At 36.3% G+C, this 22,724-nt stretch overlaps 1 protein-coding gene across 3 annotated transcripts in view; it reads right to left on the bottom strand.

The window, feature by feature from the left end:
- The window catches only part of LOC150093934 (uncharacterized), a 513,542-nt gene that overhangs the window by 344,141 nt on the left and 146,677 nt on the right, over positions 1-22,724 (bottom strand). For 2 of the 3 annotated variants that reach the window (XM_090412955.1, XM_090412957.1), the window contains exon 9: positions 13,290-13,499. In XM_090412955.1, coding sequence (XP_090269081.1) covers positions 13,290-13,499 — 210 coding nt within the window. The remainder of the gene's footprint in view (positions 1-13,289; positions 13,500-22,724) is intronic. The other variant, XM_090412956.1, reaches the window with a different exon arrangement.

Here is a 22,724-nt window from a genome sequence, read left to right as displayed (position 1 = left end):
AAAGGAATATCATACAAAATAAACAGAGTAATACAAAAGTACAACCTCAAAGCCACCTTTAAACCTCCTGCAAAATTAAAAAGCTTACTCAACTCATCCAAAGACCCACTCACTCCACTATCTCACCCTGGAGTATACCGGATTTATTGTACTTGCAACATACCATATATAAACAGGATGCACTATTCCTATTAGACAAAAAGAACATAAACGACACATTAAATATAATAATTATGGTGAAGCTGGCCTTTCTGATCATGCCCTGAATACCTTACACAGAATTGACTGGAAAACCACCAGCTGTCTACATCACACTAGAATATGGTATGAACAGATATTCAAGGAAGCCTGTGAGATTATCAGCAACCACCCCAATCTGAACAACAATGATGGTTTAAAAATCCCAAACATATGGAAGGTATATATTCGACCCTCCTCACCAAGAACAACTATAAACAGGACTGTAGAAAATCCAGTATTGTAAATCAAAAATAAGAATTGTAACACTAAAAATAGGACACCAATTGTTTCTGAAAGAAAACCATCTAAAAGAATGTTTATTCCTGTCATTGTAAAAATAGAATTTAGCTTGATGTAAAAATTTATTTTTTATTTTATTTTATTTTTCCACCAGAGGTCACGCCAGTAGAATAACATGTGATCAAATCATTGTTTCTCTAGCTTACAGTTAATGATGTAACTCAGCTTGTCCTGTATATTTATGTATGCTCCAGATGATGATCTTGATGTAAAGATCTAAACGTCGGGATAATAAAAAAAGTTTTTTTAACACGGTTGTAAATTCCATAAAATTTTAAAAATGAAGGAAGATTAATGTACAAGTTGCTTTCCATCCAGTCTGCAAACTTAATACATTCCTTATCTCACAAAAAGACAAATATCCTCCTCTATCTTATCCTGGAGTTAATAGAATGCCCCCCTGCTCTTATGGCTTATGTCTTTTATGGACAAACTGGTTGATCTGCACAAATTCATCTGGAAGTACATCAGGATACATTTCTCTTAATGAACCCAACAAATCCGGGTTTATCACAAAACACAGTGGAAACAAAAGAAAGCTGTGAAGCATACATTCACATCCAGAATCTGGACAAAAAGGATTGCTTAAAACTTTCTCAATTTTGGGAAGTTACATTATCCAATACTCACCATTCATGTGTTCTATAATTGTAATTAGATATTGTTCATAATTTAAAAATAAGTCTGCGTGGTTAGACTAGTGGCTGTGCACTTTGCAACCATGTGCCTGGGGAAGGAGTGACCTAGGTTCGATTCTCTGTGGTGACGTGAGGAGCTGAAGGATCTTCCTCAGCCATAACCAAGTTAGCTGGTCTTGGGCATGGACAGTAGGGTTTTTTTCCCCAGTTTATCCTGGGGTATTTCATCCTGCAAAGCAGGCTTGAGAACTCAACACTACAGGACATAGGATACACTGGGGCGTAAGGCTGACCACCTTATCCTGTGAACAGTTTGAGGTCCATTGATTTAAAAACCCTCGACACTGCAAGTAAGAAGCTAAAAGGAAGATGATGATGAGATTTAAAAATAATTAACTAAATCAATTTACTGTAATTTATTTTGAATACCTATTAATGCAGATGGAGCTATTCTCCTGCAGCCGATATTGCACATAATATCACATGCTTTCAATTAAATGGATCTTTTTTGAGTTTCCTATAACTGTACTGACAATGGCTATGAAACTTAGCTGAAATTTTACAATAAAAATATTAAATGCAAGTGTCTCTGGTATTAATATTTTATAATAAAGACCTATTAAGTGTAAACTCCCATCATTTGGTTTTGCCTTCAACAGAACTTATCCTTCAGATTCTTATCTTGAAACTCACATATAATGCTGGAGTGACACAAAATCTATGACTTTCTCCAGCTCTACAGATCAAATACACAGCTTTGTTGATGACAGCAGACTGCACTCCTATTTATTTGACAAATAAATTAACTGCCCAAGAATCTGATGTATAAACCATAATATAGTGGGGATAACCTGTCATTTTCAATATGCTAATAAAACACAACCTTGCCTTTTTTCTCAAGAAAATAACCCATTTCTACCAGTCTAGAGATTGTTTAGAGATTTTGACATCAAAATCTCTAAACAAAATCAGTCTTTCTTCCTGAGATTATCCTATCATCAAATAATCTCTCTCTCTCTCCTTCCTCCCTCCCTCCCCTGGAAGAATCTTTTGGGAACTTTATAATTTTCTGCAAAAAGGAATCAGCTTGGTAGCTCTCTGGGAATAAACAGTGACTACCAACTGACTCCAATAAGAAAAAAGAATACACTCCACTGAACTGTCTCAATTTTCTGTAAATGTCCATTATACAGGAAGCCTAAGTATTACCATTTATTTCATTTATTTCCTATAACTTGGGGAGGTTCTCACAACCATATGTATTTACATTAAATTGATTTTAAGAGTGAGAAGCTGCAGATTCTAATTATTCTAGCTATGATGATACAGGTTCTTTTTCCCAAATTAGCAGGTCTTCCAGCTAGTTTTGTGATGTTAATATTTATATTGTATCCCTAAAAATGTGACCGAGAAATGTCAGATGAAGTCCAAAGTCATTGCATCATACAGTAATGCTATGGACTTGAGATGCATTACAATGTAGTTTAATTCATTACTTGGTGATGTTTTTTATTGAAGTGAATAGTTAACACGAGTTGTAGGTAGCATACACATTTTAAGTGAGAACTCAAGTAATGTGTATTCTGTCAAACTTATAAAGAGTTTTATCCAGATGAGCCTGTAAATATGGACAGTCAGATCTAGTGACCACTAGTACTACCACCAGGAGCGTCAAATAGAATAAAATTACGATGTTCATCATAACAACTTTGAATGCAAGACTTTATTATTTTTTTTTAAATATCAGTCTCACATATAAGAAGTCTACTGACCTATAACAGGAATGACAGTGTCCTGTGTGGTGGACATGTGATTAAAAAAGAAAAAGAAAGGAATCTGTAATTGTCTTTCTGGAAGAGTTGGAAGTTATATTCATTGTGGAAAATGGTACAGGGGAAGACTGTTTCAAAGGGAATAAGTATGCTGAAGGAAGAAAGGTAGAGGATGAGAAGTTGTTTAAGCTAGTTTGGAGCAGACCCAAATATAGATGCTGACCAGAAGCTGCTAGTGTTCGTGCATGATTAGAGGAAAGTGGAGGAAGTGATGGCCAGCTTGATTTAGTGTAAGCCAGTTTGGCAACCAAGGAAATAAGAAAAAAAAAGACATTATGCAGAAAAAGGCATCTATGGGAAAGTGACTGGAGGGAGTCAGTGAAAGAGGGGATCATCTATTAAGTGAACAGCTATGTTCTGAATAAAATCAAGAATTATAAAGGATTTTTGATGTGCAACCCAAAATGGGAGAACAATATTCAAAAGTTATGCAGAGGGCCGACTGAAACAAAAAAGACAAAAACTGGTGAGATCTTTCTGAGTAAGAAATACAAAATGTAATATTCAGGCAATGACAATCAAGGAAAAGAAGCAGTAGCCATAGTATTCAACACAAAATACAAGGCTAATCTTCTTGAGTGGCAGGCAGTCTCAAGTAGCGTGATGTCAGCAAATATCAGAATGGGTAATTGGACAATGACACTTATTTGTGCCTATGGTCCCCAAAGAAGGTTCTACTTAGGTAGAAGTGGAGGAATTTTTTGATGCTTTAGTAAAAGCAACTGACACAATGAAAAAGGAAAAGTTGGTCCTTGTTGGGGATCTAAATAGCAGAGTAGGAAATGATTGTGAGACATACAAAAATATTTTCGGAAAATTTGGAGAAAAGAGTAATAATAATGGCAAATACCTGTTGGATTTCTGTTCAGGATATGGACTGGTTCTTACTAACACCATGTTCCAAGAGGAAAACAAGAGTGTATAGAGGGTTTGAAATTGGAAGTGATCACTATTTAGTCTTGAGCAGGATAAAATTGAATTTCATATTGAAAACAATAACATATAAGAAAGTTTTAAAGCGAATAAAAGTTGAGCAGCTCTCAGATGTGAACTGTAGACTAAAATACACAAAGATTATTGAAGAAAAAATGAAAGATTTTGAGAACAGGAACCAAACCTTGGAGATTCAGTGGCAAACCTTGAAGAAAACCCTGATTGATTCAGTAAGAGAGGCATGTGGTGAGGTTGTCTGCAAGGATAGAAAAATCAGAACTCCATGGTGGACACAGGAAGTTAAAGAGGCAGTGAAGGAAAAGAAGAAAGCATATCAAAAGTGCCTGGCAAATAAGTCAGCTTTTGCTCTTAGAGAATACAGAGATAAATGTAAGAAAGCTAAACACTATGTAAAACTAGCTAAACAAAAGTCATGGGAGGACTTTGGCAAGAACATAGAAAATAAATATCAAGGTGGTAAGATATTCTGGAGGTTGTTGAAGAAGCTTAGAAATGGAGGGAAGAGTGCTGTAAAAGGAGTTAGAGATGATAAAGGTGACATGAAAACAAGAGAAAAAGATATCCTTGAAATATGGAGTAATTACTTCGAAAAATTGCTAAATGAAACAAGCAGTGACAGCACAGTGGTAAAAAACACTCAACAGGCATACAGTCTGGAATACATATCCATACTCGAAGTAGAAAAAGCCATCAAAGGCTTGAAATGTGGAAAGGCAGCAGGAGTAGATGATATTCGACCAGAAATGCTGAAGTATGGTGGTATAAGAGTCTTACAATGGCTGCACTGCGTAGTTCAGATAGCCTGGACAGAGGGACGAATTCCCGATAATTGGGATAGAGCTCTCATAGTACCCATATATAAAAAGGGAAATAAAACTGAATGTGAGAATTACAGAGGTATTTCCCTACTATTCCCAGTCAAGTCTTTTGTCCCTTTCACCACTACAGATAGATAAGTTAAAAATGGTTTGAACACTGTCTTGTATACAGCTAATTTAATGTTCCGACTAATTTCTCTCTCATTCCATATGAATTTATTCAATTGACTTCCTACTATAACATCTTTGTTGATTCTGTTGTCTATTTACATATTTAATTTACCATCTTCACTAAAAATCGTGCCTAAGTAGCTGAAATAATAAATTTAGTTTAATCCTTTATCCAAGTGTGAGCAAACAAAGTTTGCGCCTGAAAGTATCTTCAGGACTCGGTTAAGGTGGTACAACACCAGGGCAACTCGTTGCAAAGGTGGAGCAAGCTACCAACACTCCTATCTCAGTATCTCCTATAATGCAAAACACATCTCCTTGCGGATATGTCTATTGTTATGCATTAAGGGAAGGGCCACTACCCAGACTAGTTTCGACCTTTATTGAGGTCTCTTCAGTGGGAGCCAGGCCCAAGTGGAGATATCAGGCAGAAGCATTAGCAGGTCATCTCCACCTATAGGAGCTGCAATGAGTTGCCCTGGTGTTGTACCACCTTAACCCAGTCCTGAAGATACTTTCAGGCGCAAACTTTGTTTGCTCACAGTTGGATAAAGGATTAAACTAAATTTATTATACTCTAACCAAGTGAAAAATAAACTTTAAACATCTTTCTCTAAATCCAGAGTAAATTATTAAAAAAGGGTGGCACACCAATTGGCAATTGCTATAGGTGGAGATGACCTGCTAATGCTTCTGCCTGGCTCCCACTGAAGAGACCTCAATAAAGGTCGAAACTAGTCTGGGTAGTGGCCCTTCCCTTAATGCATAACAATAGACATATCCGCAAGGAGATGTGTTTTGCATTATAGGAGATACTGAGATAGGAATGTTGGTAGCTTGCTCCACCTTTGCAACGAGTTGCCGTGGTGTTGTACCACCTTAACCCAGTCCTGAAGATACTTTCAGGCGCAAACTTTGTTTGCTCACACTTGGATAAAGGATTAAACTAAATTTATTATACTCTAACCAAGTGAAAAATAAACTTTCAAGTAGCTGAAATGTTTTATTTGTTCCACAGGTTCTGAGTGTTCCTGGCAAGATCTATGCAAGTATACTTGAGAAACGGTTGAGAAAAGAATTGTGGAAGAAAAGCTTGGTGAAGAACAAGCTGGAATCAGGCCAAATAGAGGCTGTCGGGATCAGATTTTCACTTTATGACAAATAATTGAGAAAGCATGGGAAAATAACAAAAATCTGTATTTAAGTTTTGTCAATCTGGAAAAGGCATATGACAAGGAGCAAAAAAGAGAGAAGCTATTCAATACGCCTACACTTATATGGTGTCAATGGGGCATTATATCAAGCAATACTTAGTCTTTAAGTTGTAAGTCAGCAGTTAGAATTGAAGTTTTAGTTGTACGTCAGCAGTTAGAAATGAAGGAAGTGCAGGAAGGCGGTTTAATGTTAAATCTGGTGTGTGAGACATTGTCTCCTCTGTTATTCATTATCTATATGGATCACATTATGAAGGAGAGTTGTATTAAAGATGATATCAGAATTGGATATGTTCATGTCAGCTCTTTGCTTTATGCGGATGATGTTATACTTCTAAATAAATCCGCTACAAGTTTGTAAGATTCCCTGACTAAATTGAATAACTGCTGTAATAGATATGGTATGAAGGTCAGCATTAAAAAGACAAAGACAATGAAAATAGGTAGAATTGTTGAAAATGTCAACTGTGTTGTGAATGGGGAACCTGTGGAATAATTAAAACATTTCAGCTACTTAGGCACGATTTTTAGTGAAGATGGTAAATTAAATATGGAAATAGACAACAGAATCAACAAAGCTGGTATGGTGGGAAGTCAATTCAATAAAGTCATATGGAATGAGAGAAATTAATCGGAACACTAAATTAGCTATATACAAGACAGTGTTCAAACTAGTTTTAACTTACGATCTGAGAGCTGGGTCAGAAGTAAAACACTTGACCAAAGACTAGAGACCGCAGATATGAGAGTCCTGAGCAACATTAGAGGCATGGACAAATGGCATCAATGGCAATATCATATTAAAAATGAGGATATTAGGAAATAACTTGACATTATCAGCATCCAGGAATGCGTTGGCAGAGCTAATCTCGGGATGGTATGGTCACTTAAATAGAATGGGTGGGGAAAGATTAGCAAAACAAGTGTTCTCAGCCAGGTTGACAGGAAAACGACCCAAAGGAAGATCAAGATATAGATGGATTGATACGGTACAAAGTGCCTTAGACGAAAGAAATATAAGATCTGATAATGTTGGAGCCTTGACAAGTAACAGACTGATTTGGAGGAAAATTGTAGATAGGAAGTTAGTAATGATGTAAATTTTTCATGTAGTACTATCATATCCTGTACACCCCTTGAGTGAGGGTACATGTCAGGAATTTGATGATGATAATAGATTATCTTTACTTTACTTGAGAACTGCAAGAAGATTTATGGTTATAGAAGATTTTTAAGCTTGAATCAATTGAGTACTACAAAGTTTTGTAAACATAGAAGAGGAATAGAGTATACTGTCATCAGCGAAATTATGATCAGAATTGATTGCGAGAGAAGATCATTAATGTATAAGAGGAGTAATGGAGGTGAAAACACAGAGCCTTAGGATGATGAAAGAAGAAAAAAAATCGGACAACAGGATACTTCTACCCACCATGGGATGCAACTAATAATCAAAAAGAAGCTAGTAAGCTTTACAAGAAGCCCAGAATAACGGAAATCCAGAATGACCACAAAGTTTTCCAGATCTTTCCATGGCCTGTATCCAAAGTGGAGATGGGGGGGGGGGGGGGGGGGTAAGGTTGGTTTGTAGAATAAGAAAGGTTATATCCATACTGGCAATCACAAGTTAACTGATGGGTTTCTAGGTTACAGGGAAAGTGGTTGCTGATGACCACTATCACTTTCAACAGTACTAAGGTGAGAAAATGAAACAATAATTCGAAAACTGACATTTATCTTCCATTATTATTATATTTATCCTATACACACAACAGGTACAAGAACCTACAGTGCATCAGTGCCATGTGTGAGGTGTAGATAAAGGATGAGAAAGAAGAAACATATTGACATTATTCTTAAACAGCTGTAAGTAGAAACTGTTGGAAAGCACATCATGGGAGAAGGCTGTTCCAGAGGACAAGGGTGGATGAAAAAAAATGATGAAGAGGAGAAGCAGGTTTGATGTGTTTGTAGTTATACTGTAAAGGGATGTTGAATAACTGCTGCTCTTATTTTCACAGGCCTAACAGCAAGTGAAGGAATGATGTTTGCCAATTCACTGGAACAGTGACTACGGAAGCATCTGTAGAAGAGATAGAGAGCTGAAACACTGCATCTGGAAGATTATTATTATTATTATCTGAGACCTCCCAGGGAGTGAAGGACTCATCGAGAGAGGCTATAAATCACCCAAACTAGCTATCATACCTTCCCATAAATTCACTCACATTAGATTCGCTTCAACATCGCAATTATTCTCTGAGTTGTATTTGCAACTTTTGCTATGTGACCTTTGAACAGTAAATTCTTATCCACCAATACAAAAAGATCACTTGCCTCTTCAGTTTCTTGTAGCATAACCCCACTAATATAATATGCTGCTGGAACTCTAATCATGCCAAAGTGCATAACTTTACACTTACTAACATTAAACTGACAGCCATTTTCGTTTAACGAAATTTCAAGTCTATTCAAATCATTTTGTAATTGCTGAATATCAGTAGCATCCCTGGAAGAAAAACCTAGTTCTTACCATTTTCTTGACTGCAAATAAATTTAACTTCCAGATGCCCCCGTGTTCTCTTCCCACCTTCCATACAATGAAAAATTTCATCAGTTGATATCCTATAACACCCATTCAAAAGTTTATAGGCTTCTATAAATGACAGACTCTGCCTGATATCGTTAATACATAGATTGAACAATAATGGCCCAAGGAATGAACCCTGATGTACACCATTAGTTACCTTAAATCTGGCAGATTCACATCCACTATATACCATCATCATCATCAAATTCCTGCCAAGTACCCTCAAGGGGTGTACAGGATATGATAGTACTACAAGAAAAAAATTACATCATTATTAATTTCCAATCTACAATTTTCCTCCAAATCAGTCTGTTACTTGTCAAGACTCCAACATTATCAGATCTTATATTTCTATCGTCTAAAGCACTTTGTATCGTACCAATCCACCTATATCTTCGCCTTCCTCTCGGTCGTTTTGCTGCCACCCTGGCAGAGAACACGTGTTTTGCTAATCTTTCCTCGCCCATTCTATTTAAGTGACCATACCACCTGAGATTAGCTCTGTTAACGCATTCCTGGTTGCTGACAATGTCAAGTTCTTTCCTAATATCCTCGTTTTTAATATGATATTGCCATTGATGCCATCTGTTCACGCCTATAATCTTTCTCAGGACTCTCATATCTGTGGTCTCTAGTCTTTGGTCAAGTGTTTTACTTCTGACCCAGCTCTCAGATCCATAAGTTAAAACTGGTTTGAACACTGTCTTGTATACAGCTAATTTAGTGTTCCGACTAATTTCTTTCTTATTCCATATGAATTTATTCAATTGACTTCACACCATACCAGCTTTGTTGATTCTGTTGTCTATTTCCATATTTAATTTACCATCTTCACTAAAAATCGTGCCTAAATAGCTGAAATGTTTTACTTGTTCCACAGGTTCTCCATTCACAACACAGTTGACATTTTCAATGATTTTGCCTATTTTCATTGTCTTTGTCTTTTTATTGCTGACCTTCATACCATATCTATTACAACAGCTATTCAATTTAGTCAGAGAATCTTGCAGACTTGTAGCAGATTTCTTTAGAAGTATAACATCATCTTCCTAAAGCAAAGAGCTGACATTAACATCTCCAATTTGGATATCATGTTTAATACCACTTTCCTTCATAATGTGATCCATATAGATAATGAATAACAGAGGGGATAATGTACATCCTTGTCTCACACCAGATTTAACATTAAACCATCTTCCTGTACTTCCTTCAATGCTGACTGCTGACTTACAACTCAAATAAAGACCAAGTATTGCTTGGTATAATGCCCCATTCACACCATATAACTGCAGCATATTGAATAGCTTCTCTCTTGGCACCTTGTCATATGCCTTTTCCAGATCGACAAAACTTAAATACAGATCTTTGTTATATTCCCATGCTTTCTCGACTATTTGTCGTAAAGTGAAGATCTGATCCTGACAGCCTCTATTTGGCCTGAATCCATCTTGTTCTTCACCAAACTTTTCTTCCACAATTCTTCTCAACCGTTTCTCAAGTATACTTGCATAGATCTTGCCAGGAACACTCAGTAGGGAAATACCTCTGTAATTCTCACATGCAGTTTTATTTCCCTTTTTATATATGGGTACTATGAGAGCTCTACTCCATTCATCGGGAATTCGTCCCTCTGTCCAGGCTTTCTGAACTATGCAGTGCAGCCACTGTAATACTCTTATACCACCATACTTCAGCATTTCTGGTCAAATATCATCTACTCCTGCTGCCTTTCCACATTTCAAGCCTTTGATGGCTTTTTCTACTTCAAGTATGGATATGTATTCCTGACTGCATGCCTGGTCAGTGTTTTTTACCACTGTGCTGTCATCACTGCTTGTTTCATTTAGCAGTTTTTCAAAGTAATTACTCCATACTTCAAGGATATCATTTTCTCCCGTTTTCATGTCACCTTTATAATCTCAAATTCCTTTTACAGCACTCTTTCCTCCATTCTTAAATTTCTTCAACAACCTCCAGAATATTTTGCCACCTTCTTGATATTTATTTTCTATATTCTTGCCAAAGTTCTCCCATGACTTTTGTTTAGGTAGTTTTACACAGTGTTTAGCATTCTTACATTTGTATCTGTATTCTCTAAGAGCACAAGCTGACTTATTTGCCAGGAACTTTTGATATGCTTTCTTCTTTTCCTTCACTGCCTCTTTAACTTCCTGTGTCCACCAGGGAGTTCTGATTTTTTTATCCTTACAAACAACCTCACCACATGCTTCTCTGGCAGAATCAATCAATGCTTTCTTCAGAGTTTGCCACTGAATCTCCAAGGTTTGATTCCTGTTCTCAAACTCTCATTTTTTCTTCAATAATCTTTGTGTATTTTAGTCTACAGTTCACATCTGAGAGCTGCTCAACTTTTATTCACTTTAAAACTTTCTTACATGTTATTCTTTTCAATATGAAATTCAATTTTATCCTGCTCAAGACTAAATAGTGATCACTTCCAATTTCAAATCCTCTGTACACTCTGGTGTCCTGCACCAGGGAGAAAACATCACTATCAACAATAACATAGTCAATGAGACTTTTCTTATTCTAGCCTCTTCTCTCCATGTGAATTTGTGCACATTTTTATGTTGGAACATGGTGTTAGTAATGACCAGTCCATGTCCTGAGCAGAAATCCAACAGATATTTGCCATTATTATTAGCTTTGCTCTTTTCTCCAAATTTTCCGAAAATATTTTTGTATGTCTCACAATCATTTCCTACTCTGCTATTTAGATCCCCAACAAGGACCAACTTTTCATTTTTCATTGTGTCAGTTGCTTTTTCTAAAGCCTAAAAAAATTCCTCCACTTCTACCTTAGTAGAACCTTCTGTGGGACCATAGGCACAAATAAGTCTCATTGTCCAGTTCCCCATTCTAATATTTGCCCACATTACTCTACTTGAGACTGCCTGCCATTCAAGAAGATTAGCCTCGTATTTTGTGTTGAATACTATGGCTACTCCTTGTTTTCCTTGATTGTCATTGCCTGAATATAACATTTTGTATTTATTGCTCAGAAAGGTCTCACGAGTTTTTGTCTTTTTTGTTTCAGTCACCCCTATTATGTCGATCTGGTACTTGTCTAATTCTTCAGCTAGCTCCATTTCTTTGCCATTCAGGCTTCTTATGTTGATAGTACCGATCTTTAACTCTGGTGATATCGAGTTGGGGTGTGTTTTCGCTTTTGTTCCAGTAGCTGACTTTTCGCTGTGTGCCTGGCGAAAACAACGGGGGGGGGGGGGACCTTGTTTAACCGGGTGACTACTCAGCCGGCATGAAATTTTGTCATGTTGTATCATCATTTTGTATACTGGTTTAAGCCAGTAAGAATACAATTTGATCGGATAAATCCCAAATTGGCAGCCCATCCTCGTTCATTCGGTATCTAGATAGATACACAACAGTGTGAACCACGAGAAGGTGAGGATTGGACATTAAGTCAGAAGCCCTGGTCAGTTCTCCACATTCCTTTAAAGGCTATGTGGAGGTCTCCTCTCAGTTATATAGCTTTGACCCTTAAGCACCCCTCTGCTTTGACCTATTTTTCCAAGAAGAGACAGTTCATCCTGTCTGGTGATGTGTGTATTACCGAGGATGAAGAAAGGTGAGTTAGGATACCTTTTGCAAGAGAAAAGGCAGAACTATGTTTTGGTGGCACTAATGGAGACTAGGTTATCCTTGCCCCAGTGAAGAATGTTATAGAGATGTTATGGTATTTAAGGAACTAGCTGCACATGATCTTGATGTAAGGGATGTCTGGGAACTACATAGTTTGTCAAAGGGGTAGGATGAATGGAGAGTGCTATCGACGGGAAAGCTATGGATAAGATTTGTAGTGATTGAGAGTAGGACAGTTATGTATAAAAGAGTATAGGTGACAGAAAGGAGAGCACTGAGGAACTCCTGCATTGCATCAAAGCTCGAGGAGAGGATACAGTCCGCCATGACAGTGAATAATTAGATTGAAAGCTGGCTATCCAGTCACACAGGGTGGCAGATAGACCAAAGGAAGGCAGTTTGCAAGCAGGCCTTGTTGCCAAACACAATTGAAAGCCATGGAAATATCAAGGGTGACAGCATGTTTCTCCAAACCTTCCCATGGAATGAGCTTTACCACATAATACAGAATCAGTTTTTGAAATGAATAATGGAGATATTCTTATAACAAATTAATCTGCATGATCTAGGTGTAGATAAAATTATTTTTTTTTTAGAATTAGTGAAATTACACTGGCATTTTCTTATGATAATTATTAATAATTATTATGACATGTCATTTTCATTATAATTTGCACACTTTGTGCAGCTCTATATTATCAGTTCTTGCTAATTTAATTATGCTCTTTTTGTGAACCAGTTTATATTCTCTGTAGCTGTACCGATTTTACCAATACAAATAATTATTACTAACATCTTATAGAATTCATAATTATAGAATGCTTTTATTGTTTTATGAATAATCACAGAAAAAAGTTTTCCAATATAAAATATATATATATATTATATATATATATATATTTACTCACAATGCCGACTGCTGCGCAAATCCCTGCGAGGACGTGAATGTTCAGTTAAGTTAGCATGAGGTGAGCCACACATCCCAGGATTGCCTGAGGACAAAGGTGAATTATCTGCCAATCCTAATGGACTGCGTGTGGAATCTGGATGAGTGGCACTACTCACGGTAGTACATCCATGCAAATCCTCTAATGTGTGATCACCATCTGACCCTGAAACTAACAAAAATTTTCTCATACCACTATTGTTAATTTTCTACAAACACACACACACACACACACACACACACACACACACACACACACACACACACACACACACACACACACAGTGTACTCTGTGAGGTAAATTACAACATATACTGAATATTCATTACAATAACTTTAATAAATACTTCTGATATTTTGCAAAATTAAATTGCCATCACCACTGAACACAGTACAATATGGTTATATGCAAGCAGGATAAATGAGGTAAATTAACACTGAGTAAATGAAGCTGAAGCGAGACCCAAGTTGCACCTAAATAGTGCTTCTTAGTGGGCTAAAATAATGGTCATGGCCATCAGGTTTAAGATCAGTGCTTCCCAAATGTGGGGCAGTTTCATGCATCCTAATTTGTTGTTGGGAAGTTTCTTAAAGCTGAGGCAGATTCCAGAAATGGTCTCCCATATTTTCATTTGCTATTGTGGAGTAGAGTGGCCTTCTTGCAATGCTTTGGAAGTGACCAAGCTCTGGAGAGTAAGTCCAGAATGGCAGTAGTCGTGGAATCAGATGTAGTGCACATGTTCAGAAATGCCTATTTGTCTATAGTAGAACAATTGGCAACTGCAAGGAACCTGGCAAACACCTGGTAGGGCTAGGGAGTGTGGCTAGTCTTTGGTAGAGCAAATAAGGAATGCTAATTTCTTATATGGTCTGTAAGTGGTTGTAAGGTTGTATTTCTTTAGTATTTTTTGTTAATTTTTCAGATGTGCCTCAAATATATGGAAGGGTGATAGATTTTGTGCTGTCTCAGTTCTGGTGATGGGGGGAAGGGGTCATGGAGTTTTAATATTTTTTGGAATTGATAGGAAAATGCATCCATTGGTTAAGAAAGTTGTGGGAGGTCAAGTTCAGTGGTTAGGGCACTATTATCAGAACTGATTAATTCTGCCCTGTTATACAGCGTTTTTATAAATTCATATTGTCTGGAGAAGAGGGGAGAGGTGACTGTTGATGAATATATCTACTAGTCTGCCTGTGTGTGTGTGTGGGGGGGGGGGGGGGTTCTGTAAATGGAGAGTGTCAGGGATTTATCAGGCTAGTGTGTAATTAAAATGTTTAGGAAGGTGGATTGTTGTTTTCCTTTACTAAGGTGAAATGGATCCTGGGATGTTGGTTGCTTTGATGTGTTAAGAAAACTGACCATTATATCAGTGTGTTGGTAGTCCAGTGTGAAGATTTACTGGCTTTAAAGTGGGATGAGCATCCAGGCCATGTGGCCAAATAGAGAATACATCGTCTAAGTGGCGTGGGCAAAAGAGTGGTTTATGTGGGACAGAGTTTAAGGCTTTCTCTTAAAAGGTCTCTGCAATGTAGTTGGCTGGGAAAGGGAGTAGAGAGCCGTGGCTGACCCCCACTATTTGTAGAATTTTCCTTGGCAAATGAAACAACCAGAGTTTAAGATTAAATGAAATGGGGCTAAGATATCAGGAGGAAATACAGCTTAGATAAGGTGTCTTTAAGTGGAAACAGCAGACATTAAAACTGACCATTATATCAGTGTGTTGGTAGTCCAGTGTGAAGATTTACTGGCTTAAAGTGGGATGAGTATTTTATGTGCCACCAATATATTGCAAGAGCACTTTGGTTAAATGTTGGACTAATGTGTATGTTGGAGAATCAATGCCATCTGCAATGATGTGTAATGGTACATTTGTCTGTAGATTTTTTTTTGATAATAACCCATATAACTGAGGCAAAGAGGTGACACAGACCCAGAGGTGACCTTTTTTTTAAGGAGACTGTGAAGTATTCCGATCTGTGCAATGGTGGGATCAGAGTCTAAAGAAAGTAAGGTAGGTGGGTAGAGTGATCTCTAAGCAAAGAGGCAAGTTTACATGTATAGTCTTGATGGAACTACAGTGGCATTTTCCTTATCTACTTTTGTAATTACTATTCTGTACTTAACATATTTGTAAGCATGTGTTAAGTACACCTCTACATCCATTCTGATATTGCTAGAAATATGGGTAGGAAAGCTAAGAATACCTATTTGGATCATAACTTTTGTAGGAAATTTTTTTTTAAGATAAGTGCAATCAGGTGTGGCCGTTAGCGAGTATGCTAATAATTAGAGTGCACTTCGCCTGCATGCAGCACATAGTGTATTGTAATGTGTTCTCTGATGATGCCAATTTGACTTTGCTAAAATATCAGAATTATTAATTAAAGTAATTGTAATTAGTATTCAATAAACATAATTACCTCTCAAAGTGGAGTTATGAACAGCCAGAATAAAAGCCTTTCTATCAGAATGAAAAGATACTGTATTACTTCAAAGGAAACAATTATACCTCATCTGGTTACTACAAATAGTAATATATATATATATATATGTTCATATTTTTTTACTGACTGAATTCCGAGAATCAGACAAACAATTAATTTTTATTTAACACACAACATGTTTTGTCAGAAAGCCGACTTCTTCAGGCGTGAAAACATTGAAAGCAAACATAAAAAACACCACAAAGAAACATTGTACCACTACAAAATCGACTATAAACTACAGTTAAATTTGAACTGAAGCTATAGTCCGGGCTAAAGTTCTATTGTTAGGCATCTGCGAGCATGTGACTTCACGAGTGTATCAGTATATGATAGCAGAGCTAAATGAGTCTGGTAAATAATAACTAAGGTTACTGTTTATAATAAATTTAGTTTAATCCTTTATCCAAGTGTGAGCAAACAAAGTTTGCGCCTGAAAGTATCTTCAGGACTGGGTTAAGGTGATACAACACCAGGGCAACTCGTTGCAAAGGTGGAGCAAGATACCAACACTCCTATCTTAGTATCTCCTATAATGCAAAACACATCTCCTTGCGGATATGTCTAATGTTATGCATTAAGGGAAGGGCCACTACCCAGACCGGTTTCGACCTTTATTGAGGTCTCTTCAGTGGGAGCCAGGCCCAAGTCGAGATATCAGGCAGAAGCATTAGCAGGTCATCTCCACCTATAGGAATTGCCAATTGGTGTTCCACCCTTTTTTAATAAATTACTCTGGATTTAGAGAAAGATGTTGAAAGTTTCTTTTCCACTTGGTTAGAGTATAATAAATTTAGTTTAATCCTTTATCCAAGTGTGAGCAAACAAAGTTTGCGCCTGAAAGTATCTTCACTGAAGAGACCTCAATAAAGCTCCCACTGAAGAGACCTCAATAAAGGTCGAAACCGGTCTGGGTAGTGGCCCTTCCCTTAATGCATAACATTAGACATATCCGCAAGGAGATGTGTTTTGCATTATAGGAGATACTAAGATAGGAGTGTTGGTATCTTGCTCCACCTTTGCAACGAGTTGCCCTGGTGTTGTATCACCTTAACCCAGTCCTGAAGATACTTTCAGGCGCAAACTTTGTTTGCTCACACTTGGATAAAGGATTAAACTAAATTTATTATACTCTAACCAAGTGGAAAATATAAACTTTCAATAAGGTTACTGTTTATGTGATGAGAGTACAGGACAATTTCTTTAGATTCAACCATGCGGCATTCTACCTCGTCGTGACAAATATGAAGGTTTGATGTTGTGGTCCAGTTTATCTCATGTTGGCGGCCTTCACTATTTGTGTTCACTGAGAACAGGACATGGATTGAGAGGGCACTTGGTCTGGTTCTTTTGTAAGCAATGTCCTTTTGATGTTACTCGAGACGTAGGAGGAGGAATTTCTCAGTTTGGCCATAATATGGTTTCCCGCAGTCACATGTGATTTTATACACCCCTGGAAACTGAAGATGGTTGTGAGCTTGTTTGGGTTTGCTTAGAATTGATCTGAGTTTAGGAAAAGTAAAAAAGCACATTTTTATGTGCTTTTTAAAGTTTTTCAAAATTCTTCTTATTTTCTGAGAGAGAGAGAGCTGATGTAATAAAGAGATATGACCTTTGGGTTGTCCTGTGTTTCTACATTGTTTTGATGACGGCGGTATAGTTGTTTATTAATAGTTTTTGAAGAGTAGCCATTATTTGTGAAGGTTCTTTTTAAGATGTTGTAATTCATTTTTTAGTTCTTCCTCATCTGACAATACAGACCTAGCACGATGCGCTAGAGTGGATGATACCCAACTTCTGTACTGGATAGTGGTATAAGGAAGCATGCAGGTATCTATCCGTGTGCATTGATTATCTGAAGATCGAGATTTTTATGGTCAGACATCTTAGTGAGTTTGACGTCTAAAAATGGTAGCGATCCATTTTCTTCAATTTCTATGGTCAATTTAATATCTGGGTGGAAGATATTTAAGTGATTTAAAAAAATGTGAAGATTATCTATACCATATTCCCAAATAAGGAATATATCGTCAATGTATCGGAGCCATATATTAGGCTTAAGTTTATAAATTTTTCCTTCAAACTCAAAGTATCCTGAGTTAACACAATAAGATAGCAGAGCAAACATCTTTTTTTGAGATCTTGTTACTTAAAATATTAAGAACCTCTTGAGTTGGAATATTTGTGAAGAGTGCTACCACATCAAAGCTTGCCATGATATCTGAATTCTTGAGCTTCATATTTTGAATTTGATTTGATATAAGAAGGATATATATATATATATTATAAACAAAATTTACACAGCAAACATTAATAACAATGACATATAAACAAGCATCATAGCAGTACATCCATGTAAATCTTCTAATCTGTGATCACCACCATCCTTTTTTTTCCCCCAGCAAAAACAGAATACTTTATTCTAATTTTTGTGTACTTGTGTATATACTTATGGCAGGAACATCAAGAATAAAGGTGAGGAGTTCTTAACATTAGAAGATGTATAGGGAGAAAAAAATTATTGGCATTAGTGAGACCTGGCTAATAGAAGAGGATGTGCTTAAAGGAATCGAATATGATAAATTCAGTATGTTCAAGGGAAAAAAAAAAAAGAAATGACAGAAAGGGTAGAGTATAAACTGCTAACAGATCGTGCTATACTACATAGAATGTATAACACGGTGAATAAATTCCAGATGTTAACAGGATAGTAATAGATGTTAATAGGCCAAATACACAAGTATTCTGCTAGATATCAGGAGCATTTGAAGAGGACTGTAAACTGCATAAACTTCATGCATCTTGAATAGAAGGACTATTAATGTAGGTGATTTCAACTATGAGTATAGATTGGAGGGAGTAGAAAGCATGCAATATGACAGAAATGGAATGTTAGCAGAATGCTAATAGATGTTAACAGGACAAAATACATAGTTGGGTTGTACTAAAGACAAGGAGCATCTGAAAAGGATGGGTGAACTGCATAAACTTCATGTTTTGTGAATACTTGTATTCATAAAACTATCACTGAAAATGATTTCAACTATTGGTATAAATTGGAGGGAGTAGAAAGCAGGCAAAATGATAGAAAGAGATGTTAAGGAATTACTGAGGCATAACTACCTTAAGTAACATATAATGAGACTCGTGATATAAAAACACTGCATGCAGTAACAGCATCTGAGAATCAGTCTATAAATGCCTCCAAGTGGTGAGAGCGATCCCACACATCTCTTCTTTGATATATAATAGGAAAATAGGGTGTTATAATTAAATTGCTGGAATGAATGAATGAGTAAAAAATATATTTGCTTATTTGTAGATCAATGGCCACTATCACTTTTCAAATAATTCCCTTGTGCAGTAATGTACTTAGTTCAATGATGCTGCCATTGTTCAAAACATTTTTGGAACTCACCTTCTGGACTAATTTTTATTCATGACAATGGATGTCAGAAAATCTGCATCCTTTCAAGACATTCAAAACTCGCAAGGGACTATGTCTGATGAATATGGAAGATGGCCCAATTTTGTGACTGATTTTTTACTCAGAAACTCACAGACAGCTATTGCTATCAAACCAGTTTCATATAATAAAACTGGTTTGTTTAATAAAATTTATGTAGTTGTTTAATAAAAATTAAACAACTACATAAATTTTCATAAAATGTTTTATTAATTAAAATATGCATCCTTCACAATCTAAAACTCTTTCTTAAAGTTTATAAATTCTGCTTTTATAAAACGTTTTGTTTTTAGAAGTGATGAACCTAGCAACCTCCGCTTCAATCTGTTTTATTGCAGTACTGTATTTCACATGTGATTGTCTATTGCCAATAAAAAGGTGATAATCGTTTGGAGAAATGTCGGGAGAATATGGAGGATGAAGGAGCACAAATCTCACTGGTAAGTTTTGCAGTATGAGGGTTTTGTGTTGTCCTGTGAGAATAGCACTTTCTTCAGATTAACTAGTCCTGGCTATTTCTGAAGTAACGCATACTACACATGCTTGAGTTGCATCCAATAGATCTCAGCTATAATTGTTTGGCCTGCAGCAAGAAACTTGTAGTGGACAATCACATGCGAAATAACAATACACACAAAGCATAGTCTTCTGGGAATGAAGCCATGCCCTGAAGTGTGCAGTACAGAATTGTTTGGTGACAGCCAATGATAAGTTCACTTCCTGTTAGAGTACAAGATCCATTTTTCATCACAAGTGAGCAAGTAATCCAAAAATGGCTCATTTTTATGATGTAAAAGAAGGGAAGAATAAATTGATAGCCTTTTAAGTTTACTGTCATCTGATAATGTATGTGGGACCGATTTGCTTAGCTTCCATGATTTTCCCAGTTGACACAAGTGTAAAAGAGCTGTTTCGCCACTCTCACGTTAAACATTTGTGAAAGTTCTTGACATGTTAATCTTGAATTGTTTTCAACAGCAGCATGTAATTCTTCATTATCAATAACGGAGTCTTCCCGAACGTGGTGTATCTTCAAGTAATTCATCACCAGAAACAAATTTTTTAAACCATTTCTGCACAGTACATTCTGCTACCATATATTTTCCAAATGCCACACTTATCATACAGGATGCTTCTGAAACTTTCAAACAATTTAAATTTGTAAAGTCAACAAGCTCAAATTACAACAGGTTCAAATGACATTTTAAAAGGGGTTAAAGTCACAGAAAAAGAATACACACCAACTAACTGCTGCATATCTGTTTTTAAATAAAATTGAATATAATTTTTGCTAGATGTAAAGTTACTTTAAAATGTTGAGGCATTCTCTGAATTAACTATTTTATCCAGCCCCAGAGGGCACTTTGGAAGGATATTAGTTCCTTTTCAGTTATAATTTGAACTACTTCTTACAATAATCTAATTCAGTGCTTTACCACAATTATAATCTATGATCCGTATATGCAGGTTAGAAATGCAGTTAAATATTAGTGTAATAATTAGTTCAATAAATTAATTATTAATTTTCTTCTAGTGCAATTATGGATAACATATAAAAGTAAAATTATAACCTAGTTTTTGAAGTGTATTAATACCAAAAAAACTAGAGAATCAAATTAAACTGACATGACCTTGACATGTTTTCAATTTAAATGTTCAGTTTAATTCTTAAATGAGAGAGGTCTGAAATGGTATGGAAGTTTGAATTTTTTTTTCTTTTTATCTTATCCTGAATTTTAATAAATTCCAATAAAGTCAAGGCAATTTTCAACTCATTGATTATCTCTCCTACAGTATATCACTAGATTCAGATTCACTGCCACACATCAGAAAGAATATAGATTCCTATGTAAAAGAATGCCATTTTTTTACTGTTAAAGTGAATGAAAGTCTTGAACCAAACTGCATAGACAAAACTATCTTTCAGCAATTAATTATTCAAGTTGTATGATGTTACAGAAAAGATTTATGTTAGGGAGGATCTTTGTAATAAGGATGTTTCAAATTTAAAAACTTACATTATGATGCAAAATGCACTAAAAAATTAATATATTGAATGTTTCCTCTCTTTATTTAACATAAATTTGGGAGAATCCACTGGGAGAACAGCTCATTTTGCAAAGATATATCAACCAAGTGTATGTAGTATGGTGCACAGTACTACTGCTATGTTGGATGAAGAGTTGCATAACCTGGATAAGAATTTGTCAATAGGGACAGATCGAATATCTGCCGGATTGTTAAAGGAATATTCAGCTGAATTGGCTAGGCCTTTCACACATTCGTATAACTTGAGTCTCAGCTCAGGAATGATACCACAGGAATAGAAGGAATGTATGATAGTTCCATTGTACAAGGGTGGTGCAAAAACTGATTTGTCTAACTACCAACCTATTAGTATTTCTGGTGTGGCAGTGAAGATTTTAGAGAAGATAGTAAGAACTTGCATACAGAAATGGGTAGACAATCATTCTATACTCTGCAGGGCACAGAATGGGTTTACTAAAGGAAGGTCATGTTTTAGCAATTTGCTCATATTTTATAACAATGTTACGGCCGAGTTGGATAAAGGAAATGGATACACTATGATAATGTTGGATTTTTCTAAGGCATTTGATAGAATACCACATGATAGGCTGTTGCATAAACTGGAGAATAGGGGATTGGAACATAATCTATTGACTTGGATCAGGGGATGGTTAACAGACAGATATCAAAAAGTGGTATACAGTGGGTGTGAATCTGCCAGATTTAAGGTAACCAGTGGTGTACCTCAGGGTTCAGTTCTTGGGCCATTATTGTTCAATCTATACATTAATGACTTCAAGGAGGGTCTATCATCAGATTTGCAATTGTTTGCTGATGATGCGAAGATAGTCAGGGCAATCAAGGATGCTACTGATATTCATCATCATCAAATTCCTGCCATGTACCCTCAAAGAGTGTACAGGATATGATAGTACTACATGAAAAAAATTACATCATTACTAACTTCCTATCTACAATTTTCCTCCAAATCAGTCTGTTACTTGTCAAGACTCCAACATTATCAGATCTTATATTTCTATCGTCTAAGGCACTTTGTACCAATCAATCCATCTATATCTTGGTCTTCCTCTGGGCCATTTTGCTGCCAACCTGGCAGAGAACACTTGTTTTGCTAATCTTTCTTTGTCCATTCTGTATAAATGACCATACCACCTGAGATTACCTCTGATGATGCATTCCTGGATGTTGTCAATATCAAGTTCTTTCCTAATATCCTCGTTTTTAACATGATATTGCCATTGATGCCATCTGTTCACGCATATAATCTTTCTCAGGACTCTCATATCTGCGGTCTCTAGTCAAGTGTTTTATTTCTGACCCAGCTCTCAGATCCATAAGTTAAAACTGGTTTGAACACTGTCTTGTAGACAGAATTTAGTGTTCTGACTAATTTCTCT

This window comes from Typopeltis vanoorti, chromosome 23 (genome assembly GCF_054136105.1).
Source record: "Typopeltis vanoorti isolate ZY-2024b chromosome 23, IOZ_Tvanoo_1.0, whole genome shotgun sequence".
Lineage (NCBI taxonomy): Eukaryota > Metazoa > Arthropoda > Arachnida > Uropygi > Thelyphonidae > Typopeltis > Typopeltis vanoorti.
Note: the sequence above shows the minus strand (reverse complement) of the source record. Positions and strands in the feature narration are given on the sequence as shown.